The following is a 15,506-nucleotide window of genomic DNA, read 5'->3' as shown; positions in this document are numbered from 1 at the left end:
ATTACCCCCCGAACTATCGCAGTCGACCGAATCCCCCCCCCCCGAACCCGAAAACTAGACATGATTCACCCTAAACTTTTAATACCAGACGAATTACCCCCCTCGACCCAATCCAGAGTAGTTTTATCCTACGTGGCGTACGCGTGGCATCCCAGTCAACATTTTCTTTTTTAAAAGATGGTGGGACCCACCTGTCATATACTCTATCTCTCTCTCCTTCCCCTCTCTCTCCCCCTCTCTCGGCGAGCACGGCAGGCGGCGGTGCGGGACACCGAGGCGGCGGCGGCGACAGCGTGGGATGCGGAGGCGGCAGCGGCTGCGGCGTGGGATGTGGCGGCGCGGGACACCGAGGCGGCGTGGCGGTAGCGTGGGACGCGAGTTCCCCCACGCGAGCACCGTCGCGCCCAGCCCGCCGGCCGCCACGCCGATGGAGACACTACAAGAGAATTGAGCTATCGCCACCAATTTATTACAACGAAAAACAATTCGTGGCAATATATTATACTATCGCAACGATATTTTTTCTGTGGCAAATAACTATACTTTGTTGCAACGATTTACAATCATTATTTTATTCAGTATTTTTGTTGCAATAGGAAATGAGCTATCGCCACAAAAAACATTACTATTGCAAAAAACATGTTCTATCGCCACACATTTAATTTTTGTGGCAATTTGCATAGTACATGGTACTTTTCACTATTTTCTATTGCCATGATCAATAAATTCGTTGCAATAAAAAATTTATCATCTCGTAATTTGACTTATTCTTTTCATATGGACACGGATTAGGACAAATTTTATATGAAATTTATAGCTCTCGATGAGATCTACGACTTAAAATTTTCATTTGAAATATTTTAAATACTCAAATTCATGATTCAAATCTTAGTTAGGTAGTCTCAAATGGAATTGTATGCATTTTTAAACAAAATTGATGCGTAGGTGAGTTGGTCATAGAGAGCGCGCGTGAGGGAGAGATCTTGGGTTCGGATCCTGGACATGACAAGATATCAAAAGAAAATAATTAGGATGATAAATTAATATGAAAACATTTAATTTGCTACGTATAACTAATGCCACACATGGAGTGGTAGCAATAGTTATTTATTGCAACCATGTGACGTGTTGCAATATATATTTTTTTTGCCACATCCATTTTATGGCAATATCAAATTTTATTACAACTAAATAAAAATCGTTGCAATAACCTATTACCATGCTATTTATTACCACGGCTAGCAACGATTTTAAGATTGTAGCAACGTGTATCTATTGCCACAATTTTAGCATTGATGCTACTATTTTTTTTCGTGGCGATAAATTATTTTTCTAGTAGTGAGACCAGCAGGGAGACGAGCTCGCGTGCGAGCACGTACGACCAGAGCGCTGGGAGTCGGGATGAGCGGCTCTTGGGTGGGGAGGCGGCGTCCGTGGTGGCCGCGGCGGCGGCGGCGAGGAGGACGCCAGCGAGCGAGATGGTGAGGAGGACTGGAGGGTGGTTGTTGTGGTGACGCGCGGTGATGGCGGCAAGGAGGAGTGGGGAGAGGAGCGCGGAGGCCACCGCGGTGCGCTTCGACCACCGGTGCACCGCGATGTCCGAGATGGTGAGGCGGCGCGGGAGGTAGAGCGGCGAGTGGAGGAGGTCGACGAGGTGGTGCGTGAACGTTCTTGGCGTGGAGGTGGGCTTGGAGTGGGGGAGTGGAGGCGACGCGGGATGCGGAGGCCGCGGCGGCGCGGGACGCGGAGGCGGCGGCAGGGCGGGACGCGGGACAACCCGGCCCCCTCCCGGCGGCGTCGGGATCCGCCGGGACAGCCCGGTCCTCCTCCTTCTCCTTCCCTGCACCGCCGCCGGCTCTTCCCACGCCACCGCTGCCTCCGCACCCCACGCTGCTGCCGCCGCCGCCGCATCCCACGCCGCAGCTGCCCCTGCCTCCGCATCCCACTTCCCACCCTGCTGCCGCCTCGGTGCCCCGCGCTGCCGCTGCCTCCCATCCCACACCACAGCCGCCGCCTGCCGTGCTCGCAGAGAGGGAGAGAGAGAGTGAGAGAGAAGGGAAGGAGAGAGAGAGTATGACAGGTGGGCCCCACAATCTTTTAAAAAAAGAAAATGCTGACTAGGATGCCACGCGTACGCCACGTAGGATAAAACCGCTCTAGATTGGGTCGAGGGGGGTAATTCGTCCGGTATTGAAAGTTCAAGGTGAATCATGTCTGGTTTTCGGGTTCGGGGGGGGGGGGGGAATTCGGCCGACCGCGATAGTTCGAGGGGGGGGTAATTCGTACTTTTTCCACTGCGTTTTGATTGGTAAATGAAATGCTAAAAAGTGAGAAATACCTTTTTGTCTTTCAACCCCACCCCACTGTAGCAAGTTGTTCTGTCAAAGCGCGAATACATTTCCCAATTGCACGATGACACAACCAGCCATGCGTCACCACGGATCGGGGTACCTTGTATGCCTCGATGCAAAACCACTTGCTAGCTTAATTTCAGCGAGAAACTTGTGCAGTTCGTATATGCATAGACTTTATGTAACATAGAATGGAAAATACGTCACGATTGTGACGAGCACAATACCTCTCAGGTCATTCACAATGGAGTATAATACCACATAAGCTAAGCACATGGTTTAAATGGGCTCTTCTCACACTACAAAGTGGTTTAACCGCCTAAGGGTGGCATCAATTTTTCATGCCACCCAAAACACTTTCTATTTTAGTTCTCATATCTTTCAATTAGGATATCTTTCAATTAGGATAGAAGCCTTACATTAAACACAAGCTCTCTCTTGCCCTTCACTCTCCTCTCCTCGGACCTCACTTGTCCACTCTTCCCTTCCCATGGGCCAACTCTCCCTCCCCGGTGATGAGGTCCGCCGCCTCCTCTCTACTCTTAGGCCATTATGACGAGCTCGTGGCGGGTGTGGATCAAAAGCAGCGGTTACTGAACTTGTCCCATTTCAAAATGATGTCATCGTCTAACCCTCTTGAACGGCTTGGGCCTATGAGCTCCTCCATCGTCTAGATTTGCTCGTGCACCACCGCCGAGCCCCTCCAACAATGCAAATCAACATTGTGTAGTCATGGTGGGCGTCAATCTTCTTTTATCGATGTTGGATCCAAGCCAGCCATGCCCTTCTAGATCTGGCGTAGAAGAAGCTCGGCAGGGTGGCATGTGGATCAGGGGTGTGTCTGGCCAGCGATCTCACCCGCCAGTGATGGCGACAATAGGGGTCTTCCTGGTATGTTCCTTCTAGACCTGTCTCTCTGGTCTTCAGATCTACCTCCCATTGTCTAGATGCCTCACCAACAAATAACGTGAAGGGGGAGGGGAGGGCTGCACGCGTTGCACGAGAGACATGTCTCTCACGGCTGGTGACCATGGCTCCACCATCAAGTGACCTCAGGCTTGTCGGGGCACCTGTACCCTCTACAACGTGTGAGGAGCCCAGTGAGATCACAACCTCAGTTGAGGTGGAGTTGCGAATCCAATGTGGTGAGCCGGAGCTAGTCCTACGATTACCATGAGCTCCTCCTCTGATGTTGGTTGCATGAGGTAGTGTCGTCGCCACTTGCTTCAGATCCATCGCCCACGCGACCTCACCCTTTACTTGCTCGAGCTCCTTTGCATGTGGATGTGAGCTTGCCTGGGTGTTGCCTTCTCAAGCTAGTGCCTGAAAGCTGGCGGCGATGCCTAGATCGAGCATGGACAATGGTGTCTTGGCCGTCGCTCAAGTCCAAGCCACTGATACTAGTGCCAACCTCGTTCTTGTCGTCAGCCGCCGCTGTAGCTCCCTCCCCACCTCCCTCTCCTCTGCCACCACTCATGGAGAAGAGGATGGCAGTGGCAATGGCGCCACCAATGGAGAAAAGAACAAAGGTGGCAAGGCAACACGGTCAGGTGACACGTCAGCCCTACGATGTGGCGTCCTAAAATGTCATGGGAGAGCTCATGTATGACTCATTGGCAAAAAAAATCCTAATTAAGTCCTTCATAGGGTGGTATTTAAAAGACGATGAGAAAAAGTTGAATTTCCTTTAAATTTAAATTTAAGAATTCTTTTTTCTGACGGTTGGTAGAAAAGGTAGCTAGGGCTATGAAATTTCATACAAACAAAAGATAGGAACCTTTCGATAGAACTGTACACTACCTATGTACTGTAAGATAGCTAATCGAAAGGGGTAGCAGCTTTCTATGACCATGATTTGTATAGTATAGAAGACTAAGTAAGTCAAAGATACAGTACTGATCATGACATTACTTACCAATAATCAACTGTATACGTGCACGTGGTACTATTATATTATTTCGCCATTTACCTACTTAACAATACTAATCGTCTTTGTCTATACTAATCGAGCACCCAACGTTTGTCTTAGGGGCTGTTTGGATAGTGACAGCGGTTTACAACACCAAACCTTAGGCACACCATAATTTCTTAGGGTAGTGTTTAGTTGAGTTAAGCCACACTTTACTAGCACATTGGTCCACACGTCATACTCTTATTTTCTAGCCAAAGTTTGCTATAGTTATAACCAATAATTTATTCACTACATTTTGTGTGGCTTATCATAGTTATGATAAATAGAGTTATGATAAAGTTAGTATCCATCCAAACAACACGTAAAATCGACAAATCGCCGCATATCGCACTTTGCTGGGCGAATGCCACACTACAGGACTCAGCCGAATATGTCTGCAGCTATCACACCGAAATATCACCCCAAGATGCCCACGAAAAGGACCCCGCTGCGCGTAGCGGATGATGAGCGACGCGCTAGCTTTTGCCCCCCCCCCCCCCCCCCCCCCCCCCCCCCCCCCCTCTCTCCCCCCCATCGCTTGCTGTCCTCTCGTTTCCTGTGTCATTCTCGCGCGCCACCGAGGCGCCGGCCACCACCTCACCCCGCGGACGCAGCGTCCGGGCTGGCACGTCGGATGCGCGGGGTCCCCTCCCCCCACCGGGGGCGCTCACCTGTCAGAGGCACGCGGCCGTGGGGCGCCACGCCCCCGCGGCCGGGTGTGCTCGCCCGGGACGCGTGCCGCGGGACGTCACGCACGCCGACGCACGCTCCCGGCGCCTGCCGCCGCGTGCCGCCACATTGCCGCCCCGCCGGCCGCGCGCTATAAAGATCCCCGCACAGCACGCGGCTAAATCTCACACCAGTACCACCACACAGCTAGCTAGCTGGTATAGAGTACAGCGCACTAGCTAGAGCGGTAGAGCCTCCAGAGTGCTAGCCCCATCAGCCACAGTAGTGTTGAGCGAGCTAAAGCTAGCATACCCCTCCTGCTTAATTTCCATGGCGCCGGTGTCGGAGGCCAGCCCCCTCGTCCACCAAGACGGCGGCATTATTGCCTCCTTTGCGGTTTACGCCGGCGCACCGTGCTGCAGTGCGCGGGGTAGGATGGCCGAGACAGACGGCGACGACGATGACGACGACTATGACTGCGCGCCTGCCGCCTGAGTCGTCGTCGTCGGGTGAAAGAAGAGCTAGCTAATGTAGTAGCTAGTGTGCATGGTACCTGAAGATTAATTAGCAGCTACGAAGTCATGCTGACATGCTGTAGTACTGTCTTAATAGAGTTGCCACTGCATATATATGCTACTTATTTGGTCGCACGCAAGTAGGTACTCACTTAATTAAGTATCAGTTTATGGTAATTAGCTTCTACTAATATATATATGTACCTCCCCGAGTAACCGTAGTCTAAGCTATGAGGCAGTACAAAGTGTGTGGTTTTTGTACCGGGAAGCTAGAGGTCATCGTGCCGATAGGCAAACTGCGCTGCAAGCTATATATATGCACATAATACAGAAGCAGTTAGTCAAGTCGCTAGCAGGTAGCAGCCTAGCAGGGCGCATGTACTGTGGTTGTTGATCTCCGTTGCAATAAATTAAACTGATATCTACGCACTTGACTACTTATTTGTTTGCATGATATATGCACCCTGGAGACCCAGGAGCTGGCCGGATCACGTACTGTACGCAACTACGCATGCTGCTAGCTATAGCTATGCTTTCAATCTGGTGCAATTCCCTTCTGTCTAGTTAATTTGAATCTGATACTGATAGAAATGCTACCACTCTAGGCTATCAGTTTCTCGTGTTGTATTTTTACTTGAAAGACATATTTGGATGATACACACGCACCCCATATGCATATCTAAACTTTGGTTTTCTAATTAATGTTGATACTGTCTAAACTTTGCCTCGTGGTTTTATAATGGTTCTTTTAGGCCAGCTTGATATCAGTATAAGATTCTGTTGGTAGTGTGCACACTTTAGAAATAGCTATATATATATATATATATATATATATATCATGCACTATGGTTTTCATGCCACTGTTTGCACATTAATTATATTGGCACACCATACTGTTTTTGCATGCATGTTAACACACTTTTATGCAATCGTTCATATTTGCATCAGTTGAATGCAATTATATGAGTGGCAGATTTAATTGTAAATTAAGAGATGGTGCAATCGTATCAGTCAATTGTACATCAGAAGAACTGCATCCCCTTTTCTGATTCTAGCAGATGGAATCAAAAATCAACAAAACTGTAACAGAGATTGTGTGAGGGCTTGCATCAAAATGTGTATCTAGGAAATGCTTAGTATTTTTGGATAATTGAAGTACAACTCCAGCTTTCCATTAACGAGATCGAATGGACTTGGATGCATGGAAATGCTTAATATAGACAAACCAACGGTAAGGTCGATCGCTATGCTTTTTGCAGTGACATTTTTATAATTTGGGTTGATGTTTTGAAGTGGATTGTATTGAAATTTCCCTCGATCTTTTGTGAGTACGTTCTTCATTTGGAGTTGTCATTGAGCTCTAAGCTCACATAGCGGGAGAGGATTCTAATCCCTCGAGGGGGCAGGGGATGTTCCCCTCGTCTAACTTTTTCTCTCAATTTTAATGTGTGAGAGAATTCTAATCCCTTGAGGAGGGGATGTCCCCCTCGTCTAAGTTTTTCTCTCAATTTCAATGTAAGTAGTTTTTGAAGAACTCTAAAAAAATATTGATAATGTAGAGTTTTGTAACATCTATCATTCCGTCAAAGTTGAGTTTTGACTTCTTTTTTTCTTTTGAGAAGTTTATATATGTGTTGTGAATGTTGTCATTTTCTTGAGATTTTTTAACAATCATTTAGATAGTGCTTGAACAAAAGAGGGGATATCTTCTCAAGAGTCTAAAACACGTTTCCCTCACATAGCGTCCTCACATTGATGCACCATCTATTGGTGCATGAGAGGAAGAGAAGGGTAAGGATGTCGTTGTAATATCAACTCTGTGATGGTAATAGTTCACTACGGTTATTAGGGCATGTATAACAGTGTTTAGTAACAAGCTCTTTGTTACCATGCATGTAAATAATTTTGGTGATGTGGAAGAAAGAGAATGGAGGAAAAGCAACCATCGTTACTTTGCATGACATCGACTCAAAATTAACTCTTAACATTTATTAAAGAAATTTTATTACATGGAAGTAAAGAAAAAGAAAAAAAAGTAATAAACAATTATTTCGGTACGATTAGATACCCTGTTGTCTCACTATTGTAAGGAGATAGTTTCCAGGTGACTGCGGCTTATGGGTAGGTGGGAGAGGATGATTTCAGCGAAAGACTTCACCAACAAAAGGTGGGGGAAGAGGCCGATGAGATTGGGGCAAGTTGTTGAAAAATATCTCTGATTTCGAAGAAGCCCGGACCGCTCTCATCTTATCTCAATTTTTCATGTGAATAGAGCTTTCTTTTTTTGTGTGCGCTTGGGGTTTTGCCATCAAAGGCGAGCTGAATCGGTTCTCCCTGACCAGCGAGATTTTTCTCACCTTGCAAGGTTAGTTCGCTCCTAAAAGCAAGTTTTTTTTTACCGGTTCCAGACAACTAGCCTTCCTAGGTAAGGCTATGCTAGCCTTTGTTGATAAACCAAACGGGCCCTAAATGATCAGAGATGAAAAGTGATTTCTATAACTCCATTGCTATCCCAAATGTATCATGCAAGAACTTTGAAGGTCCAATATCCAGTCCAAGGAAATTTACTTGGGCTATTGGAAAATGGAATTAAATGGGCCTTTTGTGGAGATGCATATGTAGTTGATGCACATATAAAGAAATGTAATAATGTGATGACAATAAATGTATATTTCACAGACCAGCAAGATTTAGGTGTTAATATTTCAGCAGGTAGACAACATATACTTAAAAGGAAACTTCGAGCTACAAATATATATACATTTGGTGAAAGTCCAATTGGTAGCTTCTTTCTTTCCAAGGAACCGTATACGTGAGAGACTTCCGTATCATACGATTTTATACCAAGTTTGTATTGCCGGCCCTTGTTATTAGACCAATATACATTCTGGTCTTTTATGCCTAAACTATAATCTCTGCTTCTCAGGCGCCTGGCTATCACGAAGAAACAACAAGAAATATTCTAATACATAAGATATATATAGGAATAAACATATTTTATCTTCATTTTCCAAAATAAAAAAGGATATATTATTTTGGCACAAGTTGAAAGGGTTCATATGACATATTGAAAACATATGATTTCTTACTGTCAAGTTGGTAAATGACATATTGAAAATTCTGGTTCTCAAAAGAAAACATATTGAAAAGGTTTAATTGTACAAGATGAATATCAAGGTCATATGATTCTTACCGTCAAGTTGGTAAATGACATGATGGCATGCATTTCAATATTTTATTATTTTTAGGTTAATTACTTTGTTTGTGATGATGTATATTAATTTCCCTTAATATAAGAGTCTATTACTTACATAACTGGAATTTTGTCAACCTTGATTCACAAGTTCTTTTACCTTCCATGGTCAGTGTACACCGTTTGTCTGTTGTTTGGCTACCCAAGAACAAATAATCAATCAACTAACTACTCTTACTTTAAGATAAGTGCAAATGGGGGGATTTAACACCTATAAAACAAAATAATCCATGCATAACTAGTAGAAAACAAACTAAATCTAGGTAAGCCTTAATGCCTTATATACAATAAAAATGAAGAAAATAAAAAAATATTTTTTCTGTAAATCTTTGCAAGAAAAACCTGAGTATTGGAGAATTAATATGTTTTATTTTTTTTACTATATATGCACTTTTAAATGACTGATGAAAGCTAACAAAAAAAATATTTGGATGAAAAATGATAAAAAAAACTGCTTTAGCAAAATTTAACACGTTGCATAAAAGTAGGGTGGTTGGCGGGAAGGTCTGGAGAAGGATCTTGTGGGCAATGTCGAGTGGAATCAGAAACAGGTGAATCGGACAGGGAGCAACGCAGTCGTACTAGGCTAGCTATTTTGACTTGAAAAAAAAACGAGCCCGTGTGGTCAAATACGTGAAGCGAATTAGAACGTTTTCTGAAAACGACGTACGCCTCAAAGGTCCAAAACAAGATCTCATGAGACGAGGAAACGGAAACCCCATGACTTGAACCTTAATTAATTTGTTCTAGTACTGCACTGCTACTTCTTGAGTTCTTATACTGCGTAGTAGCTCATCTGTTGAATGATGATGCGTGTACAACCTCTGTTCCTCCGTTAAAAAAATATTAATTTTTAAGGTATAAATTTATACAAGTATTTATTCAGATTTATCTTTAAAAGCTGGTTGGAGTAAAAGAGTAGTCAACTACCGAAGGTTAGATTTAACTAGTCCTACAAAACTATGGTTGGTCTCCTCCCTTAGGTGAAAACCCAGTCTAGCTATGGGCAGGTGTCGGCAGGAGCTTCTGTCGTTGTTCACCTCTTTGGAGGCTTCGTCTTGAAGGTCTTGCTACTCTCTCGGTTACTTATGTGGTTCGTAGTTTTGTCACAGGTTTTCTGTGTCTTCTGTGTAAGGTTTTGTCGGTTTTCTCTTAGCAAACCGTGCAGTTGTATGGTTTTCGATCCCGGTTTCCCTTATAAATAGAGTCAACTCTCTTCTTCTAATATATCCAGTAGAACTTCTACCGTATACTGTTTCAACAAAAAAACAAAACTATGGTTACTAGTGATTGTAGTTTCATATGATCTGGATTCAACAAAAAAAAATAATGATCTGGATTCAACAAATGATTCATGAATTGTTGATTCGTATGGACCAACAGACCGTCGGACCATGCATGTCGCTCTCATTATGCATAATGAAATTAAATTTCATTATATTAGTTTTGGGCTAGTTGATCGATCAGAAAGCTAGATCACCTAATTAATGAATGATGTGCAATCAAATGCTGAGCAAGTTTCAGTCCTTTCATAATATTATTACACTTATATGCCATTTCTCATGTACTTTCTTCAATGTGAATGTGAAAAATGTTAGAATAACTTACATTGTGAAACGGATGGAGTATATGTGTAAATATACAATTTAGTGATCAAATTAATATACTACTAGTTATAAAAAAAATCCTCCGGAAAGCAATAATTTTTTCCATTATTTTACGATCTGAGGAGTATAAAATGAAATGATTGTCCTATAGTCTATTATAGTTTAAACACAATATATCTCCACAAATGATACTTCAAAGGTTCATTGTATTACCCAAAATTCTTTAAACACAAATACACAATATCTCCACAAATGATACTTCAAATGAGGGTATTTTGGGTAGTGAAGTTTGTTGTACCTGTCCAAAATACCCTCATGCCTCTTTAGGCTGTGTTCGCATAAGGTGGATAGGAACATATTCCCTCCGCACGGAAAACGGAGCGATTCATTAGCGTATGATTAATTAAATATAAGCTAATTTTTTTTAAAAAAATAGATTAATTTGATTTTTTAAAACAACTTTCATATATAAATTTTTTTAAAAAACACACCGTTTAGCAATTTGAAAAGCGTGCGCGCGAAAAACGATGGAGAGGGGCTGGGAAAAGAGAGTTGCAAACACAGCCACAGAAGGACAGAAGGGTGGTCTTCATTTGATTTAAAACCTCAGTTTTCGATTGAGAGAAAATATGTTACCACTTCATGTTTTTCAAGTTTCAACCAAAATAAATAAAAATAGAGGAGATTTAACATGGAAGTTTGTAAACAAACTCCTCTAACGCACAGAAACAAAAAGGGAATGAGTTACTCCTACAAAACACCCGGCGAGCCACGGCGCCGCTGACTGCGTAGGGCGGGCGGCGGCTGTCTCGTTCCACGCACCCCCACCAACCCCAGTACCCAAGCCAACGGCCAGGATCGTCGTCCGCCTCGCGAACCGACGGCCGATCCCGCCGGGGCTTGGTCAGTGCGCGATCTTTTATTACTCCCAAAGTTCCCCCCGACCTACTCCTCCTCCTCCTCCTTTCCCTCCCTCCGCCTCCCCCCACCTCGCGTCTCGCGGAGCCCGGAGAGCAGCGGCGCCGCCCATGGAGTCGCTCGCGCTCCTCCACGCCAAGCCCGGCGGCCTCCCTCCCCGCGCGGGGCTCCGCCTCCCGCTCCCGCGCGCGCGATCCGCGCGCGTCTCCCTCCCCTCCTCCCCGGCGGCCCCCGTATCGCTCCAGTCCCCGCTCCTCCTCGCTTCGAGAAGCGGCCCTACCTCGCGGGACGCCGTCGTGGGGTTGGGATTGGGGTGCGGGCTCTTGAGACGGAGGAGCGGCGCTAGTGGTGGTGGTGGTGGTGGGGTCTCTTGCGGCGCGCAGCCTGCCGCGGCGGCGGCGGCGGGGGCGGTGCCGGCGGCGCAGCCGGAGGGGAAGAAGTTCCTCGGCGTGGAGGTGAAGACGCTGAAGAAGATCGTGCCGCTCGGGTTGATGTTCTTCTGCATCTTGTTCAACTACACGATCCTGCGGGACACCAAGGACGTGCTGGTGGTGACCGCCAAGGGGAGCAGCGCGGAGATCATCCCGTTCCTCAAGACGTGGGTCAACCTGCCCATGGCCATCGGCTTCATGCTCCTCTACACCAAGCTCTCCAATGTGCTCTCCAGGGAGGCGCTCTTCTACACCGTCATCTTCCCCTTCATCGCCTTCTTCGGCGCCTTTGCCTTCGTGCTCTACCCTCTCAGGAATGTGATCCACCCCACCGCGCTCGCCGACAAGCTCCTTGCGGCGCTCGGCCCGAGCTTTCTTGGCCCCGTCGCCATTCTGAGGATTTGGAGCTTTTGCTTGTTCTATGTCATGGCCGAACTGTGGGGCAGCGTCGTCATCTCGGTCCTCTTCTGGGGCTTCGCTAACCAGGTGAGTCATGGGTTTGGATTTTTGTGGTCAATCTAGGCATGTGCAAATGTCAATTTATTGTCTATTTTCAGTCAAAAATTGATGGCCATCTCATTAGCTAATGTTTAACCTGATGTTTGGCTGTGGAGAGCAAAACATGAAGGAGCAGAGTTTGTTGTTGGGTTTCTGTCACTCCGTCAGAAATTAGGATGTGCTCTTGGGATAATGGGTAGTTACAGAAACGTTGGTTTGATTAGTATTTAGTAGTATTGCTCAGTGTATTGTCAAACCTATTGGCTAAGTCTAGGTGCTTGTTGCTTTCTGGCATGAATGCCTTCAACTTCATGATTGCTACTTTGCTAGCTTTTGTTAATCTGAATTATATTTAGTTGGTTAAGTTGCATTTTTGTTGTGATATGCGTTCTTTTACAACCACTTGCCTGGATATGGTTCACACTTTTTAACTGCTTTTGCAATAAGTAATGTTGATTGATGTGGGCCTGTTTGTTTTGAGGGCCAGAGTTGCAGATGAAACCCTAGCCAATTTTGGTACTACCAAACCAAACAAGCTGCAGCCTTTAACATAACATGTGGCCATATTATGGCTACTTTTCTTCCCACAAAGGAATGCCTGAATGCTTATATTGGATAGTTTTATACATACATTTCATTTGTGTGAAACAGTAGGGAGGATCCTTGCTGGAAGTTCAAGAGGGGGAAGAAATACTTAGGGCAAGATTTAAAATAAGAGAAAACAAAGACAGAAACAAGCTTTTCAGGAGATAGGGATACTCTACACAACCATGAGTAGCTAGCTGATAATAATTCAAGACAATCTAGGTGATAGAATGGCATTATTTCACAAGTACAAATGTTTGAACTTCTCTCTTATATCTATCTGAGAGAAGACGGTGGAATAGATTGTGTCAACTCTCTGACTGAATAATTCTGCATAGGGGATATAGAGTTTTTTTTTTCTGGGCCATTTGCCAGAGTGGCTTTGTGGGCTGTTGGTCATGCCTGAATGAGTAATGTTGGTGCATCCGAATAACACGTGTGTCCTCAGCTATTTGATTTCAGAATTACATCTGAATGGTAGGTGATCAATGTCCTCAGTTATGCAGAGTTCACAGTGGTTGTTTTTTGTTGTTCACGAAGCTTGACCAGAGGTGTATAACTGTCAATTGGTTGCAAGCTGGATGGGGTTTTCTAGTGTTGTCTGACGTTTGGTTGTATATACCTGTTTAATATTTTCTGAACTTCCCATCAAATGGTGACCCTTCAGGCTACAACTGATTTCATCCATCCTTCTGCAGATTACTACAGTTGAGGAAGCAAAAGAATTCTACCCTCTATTTGGTCTTGGGGCTAATATTGCGCTCATCTTTTCTGGGCGTACTGTGAAGTATTTCTCAAATCTGCGCAAGACATTGGGTCCAGGTATTGACGGATGGGAGGTGTCTTTGAAAGGAATGATGAGCTTAGTGGTGCTTCTTGGACTTGTCATCACTTCCATCTATTGGGGGGTGAACAAGTTTGTTTTGAATGATCCTTCTCTTCCGAAGTCTGACCGTAAGAAGAAAAAGGTCAGCCGAATAGTTAAATGTGCTTCTTTTTTTTTTTTACTACTACTACTACAAATAATGCACTAACGTTTTTTTTCAACAGGATAAACCTAAGCTTGGAATGAAAGAGAGTCTTAAAGTTCTCCTCTCCTCAAGATATGTAAGGGACCTTGCTACTTTAGTGGTTGCATATGGCATCAGTATCAACCTTGTGGAGGTCACATGGAAATCGAAGCTCAAGGCACAGGTAACTTTCTCAGCTTTGTTTGTTTCATCTTCAGATTAATTTGTCAAACAGTTTTTCTAATTAAGTATTTCTTTCTTCATCATGGCAGTTCCCTAGTCCAAATGAGTATTCATCTTTCATGGGTGATTTCTCAACCGCTACTGGCATTGCTACTTTCACAATGATGCTGTTAGGCCGGATCATACTCCGAAAATTCGGCTGGGGAGTGGCTGCAATGATCACCCCCACAGTTTTGTTGCTGACTGGCGTCGGTTTCTTCTCCCTGATTCTATTTGGGCAGCCTCTCACTCCTATGCTTGCCACAATGGGCATGACCCCTCTTCTTGCAGCAGTTTATGTGGGTGCACTTCAGAACATATTCAGCAAGAGTGCAAAGTATAGTTTATTTGATCCATGCAAAGAAATGGCCTACATTCCTTTGGATGAAGATATGAAGGTTTGCTTCTATACCAGATTGCATATTTATTCATGTGATTCGACGATGAACATTTAAAAATATTTTTGCGCATTATTCTGCTTTGTATACTCTCGTGATTCATTTAAGCAGTTTGTTGCTTCATATATGCATATCCCATGTGCATCATTTAGAAATTATCTAGCAATTCTTGATGAACTAGTATCTGTTAAGTAATTTAAAGCTTCTGTCTTGATCCTGTAGTTGTAAGATAACATTGCCTGTGTTTACCTGCTTCCATTCATTGCATCATATTTGCTTTAGTTACACCAATAAGTGCAATCCATTGGCATGAGCAATTGAGCAGTTTGAACTGAATGTCAGTTCTCTATCCATAAAGTTTGATGTTGTGGGCTTTGTACAAAGCACTAGGGCGAGTTTGCACCACCAATTATGCTGCAGAAGCCAACTCTGCTTCCTCTGTTTGCAGGTGAAGGGAAAGGCAGCCATTGATGTTGTCTGCAACCCATTGGGGAAGTCTGGTGGAGCTCTTATTCAACAGTTCATGATCCTTACATTTGGCTCTTTAGCTAACTCCACCCCCTACCTTGGTGGCATACTGTTGGTGATTGTTCTAGCATGGCTAGGCGCGGCAAGTTCACTAGACAAGCAATTCTCTAGCTTGGCTAAGGAAGATCTCAAAAGGGATATGTCTGCAAAAGAGAAGGTAGATCCTTCCCTGCTCAAGGCTCCTGAGGCTGATGTATTGGTGGAGCACACAAACGGCACTATAGAGAGCGAAGCTACTGCAACTGAGAGTTCACCATCAAACTCATCTCCAAGTAATTAGATTCATCTTTCTTTGACAAAGTCAATCGATAGGTAGGAGAATGATTGCAGTGGGTAGAAATAATGGTGATGAAACAATTCACGGTTTCTCAAGTTTGTAACAGTGCGCAGAATCAAGCTGCCTGTTTATTTTGTTTGTAACGTATGCAAATTTTGACAAGTGCACTGAACGCCATTGTGGAAATTCAACCGTTCTGGCAGGGAGAATGAATGAATAGGTTTCCCACGCCTTGCAAAATTTTCCTTGTGAATGGATTTTGCTTGCCTATTGAAGTGGGCCATGTCAATTGG

At 44.6% G+C, this 15,506-nt stretch overlaps 1 protein-coding gene across 1 annotated transcript; it reads left to right on the top strand.

The window, feature by feature from the left end:
• The first annotated feature begins 11,293 nt into the window (after positions 1 to 11,293).
• On the top strand, positions 11,294 to 15,453 carry LOC4325928 (ADP,ATP carrier protein 2, chloroplastic). The gene is made up of 5 exons (XM_015755926.2): positions 11,294 to 12,181; positions 13,477 to 13,746; positions 13,829 to 13,972; positions 14,061 to 14,408; positions 14,857 to 15,453. The coding sequence occupies exons 1-5, from the start codon at positions 11,375 to 11,377 to the stop codon at positions 15,214 to 15,216; spliced, it is 1,929 nt and encodes a 642-aa protein (XP_015611412.1). The 5' UTR covers positions 11,294 to 11,374; the 3' UTR covers positions 15,217 to 15,453.
• The last annotated feature ends 53 nt before the right edge of the window (positions 15,454 to 15,506 follow it).

This window comes from Oryza sativa, chromosome 1, assembly GCF_034140825.1.
Source record: "Oryza sativa Japonica Group chromosome 1, ASM3414082v1".
Lineage (NCBI taxonomy): Eukaryota > Viridiplantae > Streptophyta > Magnoliopsida > Poales > Poaceae > Oryza > Oryza sativa.
This window is presented reverse-complemented; position numbering and strand designations above follow the sequence as displayed.

What these genes read in the sequence shown, in the direction of transcription:
- LOC4325928 (XM_015755926.2), top strand. Translation starts at nt 11,375, where the DNA reads ATGGAGTCGCTCGCGCTCCTCCACGCCAAGCCCGGCGGCCTCCCTCCC. An exon ending in TCTGGGGCTTCGCTAACCAG is followed by an intron (nt 12,182 to 13,476) that starts GTGAGTCATGGG and finishes ATCCTTCTGCAG; the next exon opens with ATTACTACAGTTGAGGAAGC. An exon ending in CTGACCGTAAGAAGAAAAAG is followed by an intron (nt 13,747 to 13,828) that starts GTCAGCCGAATA and finishes TTTTTTCAACAG; the next exon opens with GATAAACCTAAGCTTGGAAT.